Raw genomic sequence first — 16,576 nt, forward strand, 5'->3', positions numbered from 1 at the left:
TCAGTGAAGATGCTTGGTATGATTTTAATCTTCTTAAATTTATTAAGACTTTTTTTGTGTCCTAGAAAATGTTCTAAGTGCACTTGAAAATAATGTATATTCTGCTGTTGTGGGTGAAATGCTCTGAAGATGTCAATTAAATCCATCTGATCTAGTGTGTCATTTAAGGCCACCATTTCCTTGTTGATTTTCTATCTGGAAGATCTATCCACTGATGTCAATGGTAGTGTTTTAATTTTCTTTGAATAGATACCTTGAGTGGAATTGCCATATCATCCGGTAGTTCTCTTTTTGCCATAAACTTTTAAATTATTGCTAAATAACCCTTATAATAATTTTAAAAGCTTCATAGCTCTTTATGGAGCTAATGCATTATAATTTAACCAGTCTGCAGTATTTTTGAGCACTTAGGTTGTTTCCATATTTAAAGTAATTTTAGCTTTAGATTCCCACTAATCAGGAGAAGGAATATGTAAGAAGGAAAGTTGAATCCCTTAGCTTATCTATTAACAAGGTCAAAGTTTCAGGCTGGATAGTTAAAGAATCCAATAGAAGAAAGAGCAGTGCTGTTCTGAGGCCACAGACTCCCCCCTCGTCCACTCCACCCTTAGTCATTTTGGAAATACAAACAGATGCTCACAAGGAGACTAGCGAATGGAATATCCTACTCCACTATTGAAAAGTCACACCCAAAGCTCATCTGTTGATGGAGGGTGAGGAAAGTAGTCTCCCTTCATTTGTGGTTTTGATCTCTGCCATTTGTTGCTCACGACATGAATTATTCCTTTGTCCAATACATCCATCTCACTTCATCTTATGTAGATGTCACAAGAAGAAGGGTAAGGACAGTACAGTAAGATATTTTGAGAGAGAGAGAGAGAGAGAGAGAGAGAGAGAGAGACTACATTCGCATAACTTTTATTACAGTATGTTGTAATAATAGTTCTATTTTATTATTAGTTATTGTTGTTGATCTCTTACTGTGCCTAATTTATAAGTTAAATTATATCATGGGCATGTATGTATAGGAAAACAAATAGGATATCTAGGGTTTGGTACTATCTGCAATTTCAGGCATCACTGGGGGTCTTGGACTATACCCCCACAGATAAGGGGGGGACTACTATAATGTCACCTTTCCATATTAAAGACAGCATTTTTATAAAAGAACCATATCTCTCTTTTCTTTTTATTTTCTTTCCCCATTTTTAGAAAAGTTATAGCAGTTAACCCCCATAATGATCTGGATCTTAGTTAAAGAAGCTAAAATATTGAGGTATTCATCTTCACAAACTGATAATTCCCTCTGATTTCTGGGCAGCAGGGAAACCAGCGGCTAAGAAGTCTCACAAAACTGGGATGAGAAAGAGGAGTCAAAACTTTTTACTATTTAACAGACAACCAAAGGAGCGTATGTATAAGTACAGACTATAGACTTGCTGTATGGACATTTCAGACTTTTTTTGTGAAGTTCTATCACTAACATATTTTCAATGTAGTTTTTATTGCATAAAGTTGTGATAAGCTTTCTTACTAATTTTTAATAATTATATCTATTTTTAATTTTTTGTAGTAAAATTTACTGTTATCCATTTCTTTTCTTTTTTTTTTCCATTTAGAGGTGTTTACATTCACATTGTTGTGCAACCAATCTCCAGAACTTTTTCATACCCATTAAATAATAACTCCCATTTTCCCCTACCCTACCTCCTAGCAACCACTATTTTACTTTTTGTTACTATAAATTTGATTGCCCTAGAGGCTTCATATAAGTGGCTTATTCCACTTCACATAATGTCCTCAAGGTATATCCATGTTGTACTGTGCCAGAATTTCCTCCTTTTTTAAGGCTGAATAATATACCATTATATGTATATGACACATTTCTTTAATCGATTTATCCATCAATGCATATTTGGGCTGCTTCCACCTTTTGGGTATTGTGAGTAATACTTCTATGAACATCGGTAGACATATATTTTTTGAGATCCTGCTTTAAATTCTTTTAGTTGTATGCCCAGAAGTGGAATTACTGGGTTATACACTAGTTCAATTTTTAATTTTTTTGAGAAACTGCTGCACAGTTGTTGTTTTTTTTTTTTTTTTTGTACTGTAAACTTTACCTTCAGTATTATTTTGTATTGGTTTCAGGGTTACTGCTATACAGTTTTCTATAGTAGCTGTGTATCATTTTACATTCCCACTAGAAGTGTACAAGTGTTCCAATATCTCTACATCCTTGCCAACATTTGTTATTTTCTGTTTTGTTTTTGTTTTGGTAGTAGTCATCTTAATGGGTGGGAGGTGAACTTTACTATTTTTCATGTAAAATAATTTCAAAAAGGAAAAATATTTTGTTCTGAGTGGAAAATCAACATAAAGTTACATCATTTTGAATTTAAATGAAATGAAACTCTATGAAATTTCACCTTAAAAATGAGATTTCAGCCGTTGCTGGTGGCTGAGTTGGTTGGAGTGTTGACCAGTACACCAGAAAGGTTGCGGGTTTGATCCCCAGTCAGGGCATGCAGATACTGGAGGCACCCTATGTTTCTCTCTCACATTAATGTTTTTTTTCTCTCTCTTCCTTCCTTCTCTAAAATATATCCCCGGGTGAGGATTTAAAAAATTAGATTTTCCATTGATTTTTTTTTGTTTTTTTTTTTTTATAGCGTGTGTGGAAGGGAAGAAGGAGAAGAGAGGGGGTGGGGGGTGGGGAACAGAAACATGAGAGAGACACATTGAGTAGTTGCCTCCCACTTGTGCCCGACTGGGCTGGGGATTGAACCTGCGACCCTTTGGCCTGAGGGCTGACACTCTAACCACTGAGAAAAACTGGCTAGGGCCCATTTGGACTTTTGAACAAATTTATTAGTATTCATTTGTGTTCAACTAATTTGGCCATCTTTGAGTAATTTGCTCATTTGAACACTCTTAGATTTCCTTGCTAGATATAGAATTGTAATAGGCAGAGAAAGCATTTGTTTCTGCTGTTAAGGAAATTGTTTATAACTAAATCCCACATATCCACAAACTAAATGGAAAAGTGAAGAACTTGTATGCCTATATTCATAACCCATGAACACAGACAATAGGGTGGTGAAAGCTTGGGGTGGAGGCGGGGGCGGGCTAGAAGAGGTCAGTGTGGGGGTGGAAAGGGGAATATATGTAATACTTTCAACAATAAAGATTAAAAAATAAACAAGTAAAAAAGTGGATATGTGAAAACTGGGAAGTAAAGGAAAATCTCTTTTTATTAAATGAAAACATTTTTAGCTTATTCTTTCACTCAGAAAAGTAGGCCAGCTTGCTTCTGTTTTTCTACCAAGAAAAGGTTGTGGGTTTAGTAGAGTAAATTCTGATGTTTGAATGTCCATCCTTTTCATGTAGACTAATGTGTACCAGCAGAGAGGGTCTTTTGTCTGAAGAAGTCCTGGAGGACTATGAGGTTCTCTCTGTGGGCAGGCTCTTCACCCCCACCCCTAAGTTTATTTTGTCCTTTCTTTGGTTAGGAGAAAAAAATTAAAGGCATAATATATGTATCAGACTGTGCATGTAAAATGCAATAGAGGTTTAAAAAACCAGGACAATATCTCCATCCATTCCTTCCTCTTTTAATGACATAATGAAGTGATAGGCTTCAGAAATATTCATGCAGGGCCCAGGGAAGCTTAGACAGACACACTGTACTTAGTCAAGCTCTGTCTTTGTATGTCTTCCCCTGGGTAGAAAAATTGGTTCCTTTCCTGAAGATCCCCTTTGCCAGATGTTACACATGAAATTTATGGTGATGATCTCTTCCAGGTCCATTGGTTATGCAGGAAGATTACCCGACACACACCCGCCTCTCCCCTGTCCCCCGAACTACTGTTATGGCCTTTGAATAATTAGGTTTCTGTCCTCCCGAGTAAGAGGAAAAATCCAAAATTGGAAAATGGAGTGAAGTTGTAAACCTGAGGTTAGACTTCATCTCCACCCCTCCACCTCCATTATTAGGAATTAATGTGCTTTTGCTTCTACCTTTGGTGTCTTTAAAGTAAAGGATGGCAGAGGGTGCAGTTGATGTACGCTGACAGTGCCATAGTTCTGAGAGGCTGGTCACAGCTACCCAGGGAGCAACACTGTTTAAAGAGAGAAAAATATTCCGTGTGATATGCTTGGAGTCAGTGTTTGCTATGAATTACATTAGCGTTTCGTTTGAAATCTAACTAAATTCAACATGGAGCCAGAAGTTAATATACTCGCTCTTTGTTTGACTATTTGTTGTGGTTAATTTGAAATCACATAGCAAACATAATCAGAGTGACATAAAAGGGAAAGTATCATTTACAACTTTCCACTTTCTAAATCTACTTTCAATATTTTTCTTTGGTGCGTTTCAACTAGCTTCTAAGATGTTCAATGTAGATATTTTTGTAGCCTCGGCCTCAAACTTCTTTTTCCTCTGCCTACCCTCTGTTTTATTAAGTGCAGATCTTTTGTGATGAGAATGTGCTTTGGCGGCATCATCCTTTTCTTAGAATGTAAAATGGAAAGTGTTTAAATCTTCATCCGTGAACTCACCCATGAGCTGGAGAATCGTGATAGACATTCACATCTTAAGGGAAAATAATCATCTGACAGATGTTGCTCTGTGGTCTGAAGAAATAATGGTTTTGCTTCCTAAGGTTTTTGGAGGAATGTTGGTATTTTTGTAACTATTTTCCATATTCCTAACTCACGATCTAAATAAAAGCTAAGTGTGGCTCTACTGATACTTAAGCTTTGCATGGTGTTAAGGCTGTTACCCTCAGCAAAACCGTTGTTTACCGAGCGCCAGAATTTTCTGATAACACACACTATCAGAAAATCCTACAGAGAGCTCAATAAAATGCACAAAAGCAATGCTAAAAACTAGCATCTAGCATGGGACCTAAGGATTTGGTTATAAGCCTGGAAAGATACTGTTTCTTGAATGCGTATTTCAGTGAGCATCTATGATTGGAAGCATACATAGATTTCCCCCTCTTTGGTAGAAAAATGGTTCTTAAGTCATAGGAAAGGTAATGTGGTATTGATACCTGTGATTTATCTTGGCGAATGACCCATCAGAGCTTGGGAGTGAAAGGTGAATATCAGCTGTTTTCAGCACCTGGAAGTAAAGGGACCCCTTTTAGTTGGTTAAACAGCATCGTGAACCTCCCATAGATGAGCAGCTTACGAAGTAAAACATCAGCATGTGTGAATGGTGGTTTCTGAGCTTTTTTCTGAAAACTGGAGGATTTCAATAGGAGGAATTCCCAGGGCCTCATTAATTTGGTTTGCAGGCTCCAGTCCATCCCCCCGTGTACCCCCCCACCCCCAGTGTTGTATGTGAAATGTGTAAATTATCAGTCTGTCTTTGAATGACTTCTTAGTTGCATCTTACTTGCAAAAACCCCCAAATTCAAAAGTGGTGGCTGTGAAATAGCTACCTTTGTCATAGATGTTGCACATAATATTGCTCCTTCTGTTTACCCTTAGCCTTGGGCTGTGGGGGGCAAAGCCTCCTTCCCCAAAGGGAAAAAGTGGCAAAAGGAAAACCATTCCATTAGCCTCAAGCAGTTAGAAATGTGTGATGGTCTGAGGTACCTTGCATGTACTTCAGAACCATTTAATCTAATTTTATCATCTAATTTCCCCCCCAAAAGAACATAGCCTGGGAGAATTGATAAGTTATAAACAATTCAGGATTTGCTCTCTGAAATGTTAATGGGTAGAAGGCCATCTGCTTCACCATATGGAAGTACTGTCCTCATCCATAGGAAGCTAACACAGTTAGAAGCCACAACCACAGGAGGACGCACCTTCTTGCTCCTCAGGGCTTTACCTTTCACAGAATTCATACAGCCCTGCCTTACTTAGAGTTCAGAGACTCTACTCTTATGCATATCACTCAGAATAGGAGCCCCTGGAAAAAGGTTGAAGTGGACGAAGTGAACCCCTTAATAACAGGGTGTACTAGACTAATGTAGTAAATTCAATACCCACTTAGTTTAAAGTAACTTCATTGTGTTTTATTTAGTGAGGCGTAGCACGTGCGAAACATTTTATTTTTATTTTTAAATGATCCCTTTGCAACCTAATAGCTAGTATCCGTTCTTTCCTCTGAATTGGGATTTTGAACAAGTATTTTTGGTTTTGTGCATGATGTTTGTGTGTTTGCTTTAAGACTGCAGCGACTACCTGGTGGACGACGAGTGCCTGCTGAAGCTGCTGAAGGGGTGCTGCCTGAAGAACTTACAGCGGCCCCTGCAGGCGGAACTGTGCTTCAATCATGTCATCCAAAGGTAAACAAAGGAGGAAACCCACCGGCGGGCAAACTGTGGCTCCTTGGGAGTTCCTGTTGGAAAGTGATTTCTCTTGCTGCTACCCTTTCCCTTGGTGTGACCAGAAACAGAACCCGGTAGTGTTGTCTTTGTTCTTTGAGAACCGAATGATCATCTAAGTGGAACACGGCTTTGTGCATTGCCTCTTGGAGTTTAAAGGTGACCCACAAAACTAAATGAATGGCCAAGCCTGCAGGTGTCCAGCTAAACTCGGGCAGCAATGTACAGAACCTCTGGCACTTCTTTGATTCCTGCATTTTTTAAAGTATATTTTATTGATTTTTTTTACAGAGAGGAAGGGAGAGGGATAGAGAGTTAGAAACATCGATGAGAGAGAAACATTGATGAGAGAGAAACATCAATCAGTTGCCTCCTGCACGCCTCCCACTGGGGATGTGCCCACAACCAGGTACATGCCCTTGACCGGAATCAAACCTGGGACCTTTCAGTCCGCAGGCCGATGCTCTGTCCACTGAGCCAAACCGGCTAGGGCTGCATTTGTTTTTCTATTTATTTATTCCACAGATATTTGAGCACCCACTATGTGCCAGAGACTGTGCTGGATCCTAGGGATTCAGAGTTGAGAAAGGAGACTTGCCATCCTTGTGATAATAATCACAGGGAAGAGAGATATGGGGGAATACTAACTGCTTCTCTTTTGGCAAAAGGCATTTCTCCTGTATACACACGAGTATTTTTTTTTTTTTTTTTCCGAATAGCATTGATGATGGGGTCAGGTTCTGATGCCTGGCTTTCTTCTCTATACTGTATCTGGAATCATAAATGCAGACATCTGCAAAGAGCCAGATAAGAAACCATAGTGAGTGGTGGTAGCAATAGGAATTGGTGGGCCCTGGAGATTCAAGAGATTGTGTGTTCTCTCCGAAGAATGCAGCCACTCCTTAGCTCTAATTGATTATTGCTCTGTATAGTGTAGACTCTGTAGCAATAATTCCTACAATTTTTCATGAAAGGCCTGGAACCTGGATTTGATGTGAACTTAGAAGGAGAGGAAAGAGCCCATGTCTAGTTCCCAAATAAGTAATATACTTACAATTTTTTGTGAACATGTTAAGTATTAAGTATCCATTGAGTTCTGTTTTATTTGTGTTTTCATAAGGATCAAAAGGATTATTAAAGATATGACCCATTTGTGCCATTTGTTATGTTTTAACAATAGTGAATTGTGTGCTTCTGTGTTCTATAATTTTGGATTTTGGGTTTTTCTTCATTGGCATTTTATCTTGCGACTCCAATGAGGCTAGGATTCAGGAAGAGTCTCTCTAACGTCACTTTGCTTTTCTTTCTGCCAGTCCTCCGAAGACTTTGCCAGCCCAGAACCACATCCATGTTAATTTCATGGCGTCAAGGTTCTTGGATCTTTTGGGCAATGTAAATTTGAATTGCAAACTCATGTGAGGGCAGGCCTATTGGTTGTTAATTTCCCCGGGAATGTGCTTTTGCTTCCCACCTAGAGCAGAGGCCCGGGAGCCAACTGCCCGCGTTTTCCTCCTGCACCAGAGATTTTTTTTCTACTCTTCCCTTTCTCTGATGGAGCAGCCTTTCAAGGGCCCCAGCTTGTACTGAGGTCTCAGTCCTGCTCCCTGTCCCGTGGGCCCAGGCCTCCTCTCCTCCATGGACATTGAAGCACTGAGCTCTGATTGTTCAGAACTGGAGTGGACCCAAACTGCTTGGTCACCCACACACAGAGAGTTCTGGTTTTGTGTTGTTTTCAGTTCGAGAATTTTCTTTATGTTCGTGGGGGCTGAGCTCTGCATTTGAAAGTGTGTTACTCATATATTTTTAGTGCTTGCAGATGTTTTGTCGTCAGAGAATTCTTATAATATTGCTGAAAACAGAAGTTATTGACTTTTTTTTTTTTTTAGCATACTAAGACTTAACAAGTCGAAGTGACCCTTCATAAAAAATAATACAGCATTCTTATTTTTAAATATTTATGTTCAGGAGTATGATCTTGTCCTTTCCAGGGTTAGGCTTTGAAGATTGTAGCCCATATGTGTTCATATCCCTAAGGGGAAGTAAATAATCCAATTCAGACTAAGGAATAAAATAAGAGATTAATATAGTAAAAGCATACTATTTATTGCTGTAGTTTATTAGATTCTTTGAGCACATTTTGTATAATGACAGCTTTTCTCTGAAAATCTTGCTGCTAAACACCAGTTTTATGGGAAATGGGGAATGCTGAAGTAGGTATGTTGAAAAAGAATGACACCTTTCTTGTTCTGTTGAGACTTAATTGCTTCCCACTCATTCTTTTAGTGAAAAGCTGCTGAAGTTTGACCACTACCTGGTGCCATTTACTCTGTTTGAGTTGGCGTTCTTGTACAAAAGCCAAGGGGAGATTGACAAGGCCTTCAAGACCCTGGAAACGGCAAGGTGAGTGGCGATGGCAGCTTCTCTGGGGTTGCTGTGGAGTTGGGAATGTCAGTGCCATTATAGCAGCAGGGATAGTCCATACACACTTAAAAGTTAAAACATGAATGAAAGGTGGTTATACTGCTTCCTTTGCTAACTTATGCTTCGCTTATGCTCATGGCTTTTGCTGCAATTGTGCTGTTTTCAACCTTCTGAGTGCCTGGCCCTGTGACTGTTTACAGAGGTTGTGGTTGTGGGCTTCTGTCTGACAGATACCTAGTCCAATCTATTCTATGTCAGAGGTCGGCAAACTGCTCCTGTAAAGGGCCAGATAGAAAGTATTTTTGGCTTTACATGTAAGGTCTCCACTGCAGCTATTCAATTTTATCGAAAGTAGCCACAGAAGATGGTATAGAAATAAATGGGTGAGTCCAGATTTAGCCGTAATCTTGATAATAATTTGCTGACCTTTGGTATATTCAACCATATTTCTCATTTCCTTGAAGAAGCTCTTTGAATCTCCCCCTGGCTCTCTCTGTTTTCTGGCTACTCTGGCCATTTCAAAGCACCTATTATCATTCCTTCTACATAATGGCTTACAGACTTGTGATCATGGTCTGTTTGTCCTGAACACTTGTTGCCGTGGGTAAAGGATGCCATTGGTAGCTCCAGGCCATAAATAGCTTAGTGGTTCGTTGGTTTGGTCATTTACTCAAATTCAGTAAGTATTCACTGAGCACCTCTTTTTTTTTTTTTCCCCCCAAATATTTTATTGATTTTTACAGAGAGGAAGGGAGAGGGATAGAGAGCTAGAAACATTGATGAGAGAGAAACATTGATCAGCTGCCTCCTGCACACCCCCTACTGGGGATGTGCCCTGCAACCAAGGTACATGCCCTTGACCGGAATCGAACCTGGGACCCTTGAGTCCGCAGGCCGACGCTCTATCCACTGAGCCAAACCGGTTAGGGCTGAGCACCTCTTATGTGCCCAGCATAGTAAAGGCTCTAGACAGCAACTATACATAAACTGACAATGTTCCTGCTCTATGAGTAGGAAGGAGATATTAAATAAGCAAGTAAAACAATAGCAGTGGTATGTGTTTTGCTGAGACTCCCATTCTGATACAGAGTACCTGGCTGTGGCTCTAGGTTGGGTTGATTCTGGAAGGTCTTCCTGAGGAGGAGATGTTGTAGTTGATATTTGCCTGAGGTCAGTCAGCAGAAGACTGCATGGGGCACATTCCTGTCTGGAGCCACAGCTAAGTAACCTCTAGGCTAGGGTAGGTGGAGCCACTAGGTCAATAATGATGCTTTTTACTGAGATGGGGAATCCTTAGAGGGTTTGGGGAGAGGAAAAAAAAACAACTTCTGTTTGGACCATGATGGTTTGAGGAGCCTGTTAGGTATCCACATGGAGATGGTGAGTTGGCAGTCAACTGGAGAAGCATGGAGTTCAGTGGAAAGGTAAATGCCACATGTGGAGATCTCAAAGTCACCAGCACAGACCAGAGGTATTTGAAGCCATGATACTTAATGAGGTCATTTTGGGAAGCTTAGCGAGAGAGAGAGAGAGAGAGAGACAGACAGAGAGAGACAGAGAGACAGAGAGAGACAGAGAGAGAGAGAGGAAGTTCAGCACACAGCCTTGGGATATGGTATCATTTTACTAAGAATAAACAGAGAAATGGCCACCGAGTCAGGATGACATCCAGGAAAGCCAAGTGAACAAAGTGTTTCAAAAAGAAGACAGTGGTCTGTTGTACAGATAGCTGCTGAGAGGTCCACTAAAGTGAGACTAGAGAAGTGAACTTGGCTGCATGAAGATCATTGGTGACTCTGACAAGTGAGGTGAGAAAGTAGAACCAGCTACTTTGGGCAACTCTTTCAGAATGTTTTTCGGAAAACACAGAAATGGGACAGAAGCTTCAGGGGCATGGCGGAGCCAAGAAAGCCGCCTTCTTCCTCCTCCTCCCTTCTTCCTTTTTTCTTCCTCTTCCTCCTTCCTTCTTCCCCTTCTTCCTCCTCATTTTTCTCTTTGTTAATGAGAGATATGAGAACAAATCACTTTTAAACAATTAATTTGTTCAGGGTGATAATGATGTATTTCAACTGACATGTATGTGTCATGAAATGTAGCTCATGGAAAATTAGGGACTATAAATACTATCATTCCAATTATTCATTATTTGTACATATTTAATGTTATCTAAGCAGTACACAATAAGGCAAATTTGTAATGATGAAAATGAAAGACTAATAATTCACTACTGAAAAACAAGACCAGCAGTGATCCAAAGTCACCACTAACTCAAGCCAGTGCTGATGATGCCAACATAAACAGTCTTCCCAGTAATTCCAGAACAATTGTCTGTAGTTTCCCTTATGTAGTACGAGCCTTGCAAAGTTGCCAAAATTTGTGACCAGACATTTAGGAAAATACTTAATTATATCCCTTGGTAAACTCTAGTAAGATGTTGATTTAGCTTATGAATAATGACCCTTATTATGAATAATAACCCTTTTCAGGGTTACCAGTAAGTAGTACTTAGATCTGTATACAATGAAGGGCTGTGGAAAGACATAAATGCCACTGCAAAGAAAGAAGTTACAGCTCACCCATGGGCCAAAGCAATGGGTGAAAGCAGGAGCCCAAAGTCGAAGCCATTCCATTTTGATCACTCTTAACAATTCTAGCAAAGAGTAGTCATGAATGGTCTCAGTAAAGTTTTTACATCATCTGTGGATTTTAATGGCCTGGCCCTTTCTGACATTGCTATACAGTAACTAGAGACCCGGTGCATGAAATTCGTGCACGGGAGTGGAGGGGTGTCCCTCAGCCCAGCCTGCACCCTCTCCAATCTGGGACTCCTCGAGGGATGTCCGACTGCCAGTGGGATCGGGCCTAAATGGGCATTCGGACATCCCTCTCACAATCCAGGACTGCTGGCTCCCAACTGCTCGCCTGCCTGCCTTCTTGATTGCCCCTAACCGCTTCTGCCTGCCAGCCTGATCACCCCCTAACCACTCCCCTGCCAGCCTGATTGATGCCTAACTGCTCCCCTGCCAGCCTGTTTGCTCCTAACTGCCGTCCCCTGCAGGCCTGGTCACCCCAACTTCCCTCCTCTGCCAGCCTGGTCAACCCTAACTGCCCTCCCCTGCAGGCTTGATCACCCCCAACTGCCCTCCCCTTGCAGGCCTGGTCCCTCCCAACTTCCCTCTCCTGCTGGCCATCTTGTGGTGGCCATCTTGTGTCCACATGGGGGCAGGATCTTTGACCACATCTCTGTGTGTTGGAGTGATGGTCAATCTGCATATTACTCTTTTATTAGATAGGATGGAGGCCTTGTGTATGGGTGGGGGCCAGCTGGTTTGCCCTGAAGGGTGTCCCAGATCAGGGTGGGGGTTCCTTGGGGCGTGGGGCAGCCTAGGCGAGGGGCCTGTGGTGGTTTGCAGGCCAGCCATGCCCCCCGGCGACCCAAGCGGAGGCCCTGGTATCTGGGATTTATTTACCTTCTATAATTGAAACTTTGTAGCCTGGAGCAGAGCCAAGCCTCCTGCTCGCTCTTTGGCTGCAGCCATTTCTGTTGGAATTTATTTATCTTCTATAATTGAAACTTTGTAGCCTTGAGTGGAGGCCTGGGCCTGCCAGGGTGTGTGGAAAGCTTGGCTTCCTCCATCGCTGGGGAAACCCAAGCCTCCCTCCTGCTCGCTCCATGGCCGCAGCCATCTTGGTTGGGGTTAATTTGCATACTCGCTCCTGATTGGCTGGTGGGCGTGGCTGGTGGTGTAGCGGAGTGATGGTTAATTTGCATATTACTCTTTTATTCGATAGGATTATTGGCCAAACTGTTGCTACATGTATTTGCCTGTGAGAATTGGAATAAATGATTTTGGTATCACGGGGTAATCCTGCTGTCTTTGCTGCGGTGGTTGTTTCATGGGAGTCTCAAGATAATTATTTGGAGGAAGTTGTGATCCATCAAGTTCACCTTGTTTGTATGAGGCTGCCTTAGCATTTCCAGTTCAGAGAGGGAGGTCCGCTATTTAAGAATAGTTCACGAAAATTGTTAAACCCTCCTCATAATCTTCTTGGGGTGTTTGTGAATGGCTTGGTAGTGAAGTAGAACCTTGGTATTCAAAGTCTGACTTTTAGGTCCTCACCTGGAAGTTTCTAGAAATAAAGAATATTGCCACCCCCCTCTCTTGACAGGTCACCATCTACATTTTAACAGTATTGACTGGTATGCATAGTCAAGTTTGAAAGTAAATAAGGAGTGAATATGAGAGGAGGGGAGGATGGTGGTGGTGTTCTGGTACAGAAGAACTTTTGACATTTCCATTTTGTTGTTATCGTCTTTAGAAACAACTACAAAGATTACTCCATGGAGTCTAGACTGCACTTCAGAATTCAGGCAGCTCTTCAACTCTGGAGAAAGCCTTCTTCACAATGATCAGAGCCTGGAGGATGGATGGATTGCCCCTCGGTTATACCCACATCTGCTACAGATTAGCCCTTGTATTAAAGTGGAAAAGTGATCTTGTGAATGAGAGAAAAAAATAATTTTATTGTCAATATTTTCTATCGTGTGTGGTTTACTGTTCTACGTGAATGTCCCCCCACCCCACTCTCCCCACTCCCCGCTATGGAATAATGTTCAGTACTATCTAGAAAATTCTTATATTTTGCCTCTTCAAGCAGAATTTCATATTAGGTTTAAATTGGAGAGTGGGGAAGTCATTTAAAGGACTCACAGGTACAATAAAGCCTAATCAGATTATTTATTTTTTTAATATGAAAATTAATATTGTTTAAGTAGCAAATGGCTTACAAGTTGAGCCATTTTTAGATTTGTTGGTCAGTTAAACTTCAGAGTTATTTTGTTGCCTAGAATTTAAATTTCAGAGGGGAAATAAAATCACTTACATTCAAAATAGCTTAATAACCTCCTGAAGAATCCTGAAAAAGACAGGCAGTGGTGTGAACAGGGATGGGATCATGTAGTTAATGGGTTGAAAAGACCTGTATCTAGCAAAGATGGTGAAATATTGTTATTGTTTTTTTTATTCATCATGTAAATTAAATGTGGTGACATTTTTGAGAGACTATCCTGTTTTTGAATGTACTTATGTCTATTATAATAACAAAAATTTAAAAAATGTGTATCTAAAGGAAAGAAAAAGTTATATTTTAGACAATATCCTTAGCAATGATAGCCTGAAATATATATATATATATACATTGATTATTTTTCTTATATGAAGCAAAGTTCCTGCTGCTTTAAATGATATGTAAAATATTAATAATTTTTACATTCATGATGTTGGTGAGTAAGATCTAATTTTCGAATCTCTCTAGCACTGTGACGGTTCCTTGTAAATATCTGGACTGTGTTTAGTCCTTTCATTTTGGAAATGCAATGGGGACATTGAGTGGAAGAGAGTCCGACTCCACGTGGTCCTGGCTCTGCTCTGGTTAGCAGTTACCAGAGTGACCTTGATGGAGCCCCCGCTCTCTGTAAAATGGGAAAAGAATAGATGATTATCAAGGTCTCCTTCAGTTTTAGAACTGTCAGTATTTCAGGTATTTATTTTCAGCAAACAATGTTAAATGTTTAATCCAAATCACTCCCACTTAGAGTATGTTTTTATTTTGCAGCCATCACTGTCTCTACCCCCCCAACCCTCAAATATGTATGTTTTGTGAGTAAGGACTAGTTTGTATTCAGAGTGAGGAAAACAGTTTGGGAGTCCATGAGTCAGGGTTTTGTCCTGTTTCTGCCTCTATTTTGAAGACTAACTTGTCATGGAGGCCTATGCAGTTTAACAGAAACAGCCTCAGATTGGGAGCCAGGGGCTCATCTCTATTCGCTAATAGTTCCTCACCCTGCAGCAAGCCATGCACCTCTTCTGGGACTCAGTTTCCCTAATGGGGATAGCCTCACAGAGCTTGGTGCTTGTGAGGGCTCGATCAGATAATACAGAGTCCTATGCATGGCTTTGTGTGAACTGTGCAAGGCCATATGAACATGAGTTGTAACGATTATGGTTTTTATGCACCAATTATAGTATCAGTACAGAGGTATTGGCTGAGTCTGTGTTCCCTGATGTAAAAGGAGAAAAGCATGGAAATTCTATCACCTTTCAATGTATTCATATATTTGACACTGACAGTGGCCCAGATTATACATTTATTTCTTGTTGCTTATTCCCTGTGACATGAGCCTGTCCCCAGCAGGTGTTTGCCTTGTTTTCTTTAAGGTATTTGTCCAATACTGAGAATGTATTTCCAACGGAAGATGTTAGTACAGTTCGAGTCAGATGGTATGGTGAAAGATCTGAATATGTGCTATTAATATGCATTATGTAACTTACTGCAGGTCAGACAAAAGAGGAAATAAAATAAACTGTCATTAAACTAGTAGTGGAAAACATGTTTAATAATTATTTTTTATATAACTGGGGAAAATGTTTATAATTTCTTAGAAGAGCTTTGGTAGCATTATTTTTTTTAAAGTAAAAACATCCGCATTGTTTTTGTGAGAAGCTGTAAATTAGTGAAAGTCAGTAATAAAAATTCTCTTTTTGGTATAAAATGAAAACAATTTAAGCCAATAGTAGTTATTTTTATTTTATTTGAACTCTGCATTATGAACAAATATAAAAGTAATTCATATCTATTTAAAATTTCACTGTTATTTTTTAAATTTTATTATTATTGTTACTTCCTATTGTTTTTATGGTTAATCTATCCAATGGATTTTTAAGTGCTGTAAAATCACTAATGGTACAAATATTAAACTGTTTCCTGCCATGTTTAAGATACTATGACACCAGTGTCTTGTGCCATCAGCTCATATTTCATTTTTTGGAGTTAGTTTGTGACTCAGGGTGTTCTCTATAGAATGAGTACTGAAGTGACAATGTTTTATCTAATGTTTTGAGGGGCATATGTGGTAGAGTTGGGCTGCCAATGTGTCTGACAGTTTGTGCAATTTGTGTAGTTCTTAGTATAATTGCCTTTCTTTTTTTTTTTCTTTTTTTAAAAAGGGAGAACCAGAGTTCTGATTGGTGCTGTATAATTTTGAGACTCAAGTAGAGGTTATGCTTTGTAGGATGGTGACAATGTAGGCATGATGTCCGCTTGACAACTAACAGAAGATTAACTGCATAAGCTCTTTTATGGACATTTTAATGTTTCTGTGCTTCTCCTGGATACAAAAGGCCCAAGTTAAATAGGAAAAGAGAGTCCATTGATTTTCTGTCTCTTTGGCAAGTGGGTCCAAACTGTAGCAAGGTGAATTCCAGATCAATCAGCGTCCAAGATTTTAAGTCATTGAAACAATCCAACAGCATAACCATCTCTTTGGCAAAGTTGTAGTCTAGCAGAGCTCTGTGATTAACATTCCAACCTGGCCTGGAAGCTAATGGTTTAACTTTGAGGTTAAAATACTCCATCAGTCTTTGATTAGGGCTTCAAATCCATGGGATGTGTGTAAAGATGAAAGTTGTCTTCTTTCAAAGAAAAGTGTTTTCTCTTTTGAAGCTACGTTTAAAGGTAGTTACATTTTGATATGCACTAATAGCCTGGTTCCAATTCTCACCCATTTCTTTAAAGTGAGTCTGTTGATGTTTTCAAACAGATGCTTTCCTGCTTTTGCACATTAGACATAACAATTTTAAAAAGGTCTTTGTGACCAACTGGTAAAACTGGAATTACTCAATTCTTCATTGACTTTAAAAAGTATTTTTGTTTCTTCCTGTACTCTACGTATTTATAAATCAAAAATTCAAATACATTTAGTGAAAATGAACAAACAAAGATTCCAGTGATCATTTTGATGCCAAAGA

General features: G+C 39.9%; 1 protein-coding gene across 1 annotated transcript in view; it reads left to right on the forward strand.

Annotated features, from left to right (window-relative positions):
- Positions 1-15,330, forward strand: part of TTC39B (tetratricopeptide repeat domain 39B) — a 116,462-nt gene extending 101,132 nt beyond the window's left edge. The window contains exons 18-20 of the mRNA XM_054727659.1: positions 6,191-6,308; positions 8,631-8,747; positions 13,089-15,330. Of these exons, the coding sequence (XP_054583634.1) occupies positions 6,191-6,308; positions 8,631-8,747; positions 13,089-13,179 (326 nt within the window). The 3' untranslated portion in view covers positions 13,180-15,330. The remainder of the gene's footprint in view (positions 1-6,190; positions 6,309-8,630; positions 8,748-13,088) is intronic.
- Positions 15,331-16,576: the final 1,246 nt, after the last annotated feature.

Source organism: Eptesicus fuscus, chromosome 15, assembly GCF_027574615.1.
Source record: "Eptesicus fuscus isolate TK198812 chromosome 15, DD_ASM_mEF_20220401, whole genome shotgun sequence".
Lineage (NCBI taxonomy): Eukaryota > Metazoa > Chordata > Mammalia > Chiroptera > Vespertilionidae > Eptesicus > Eptesicus fuscus.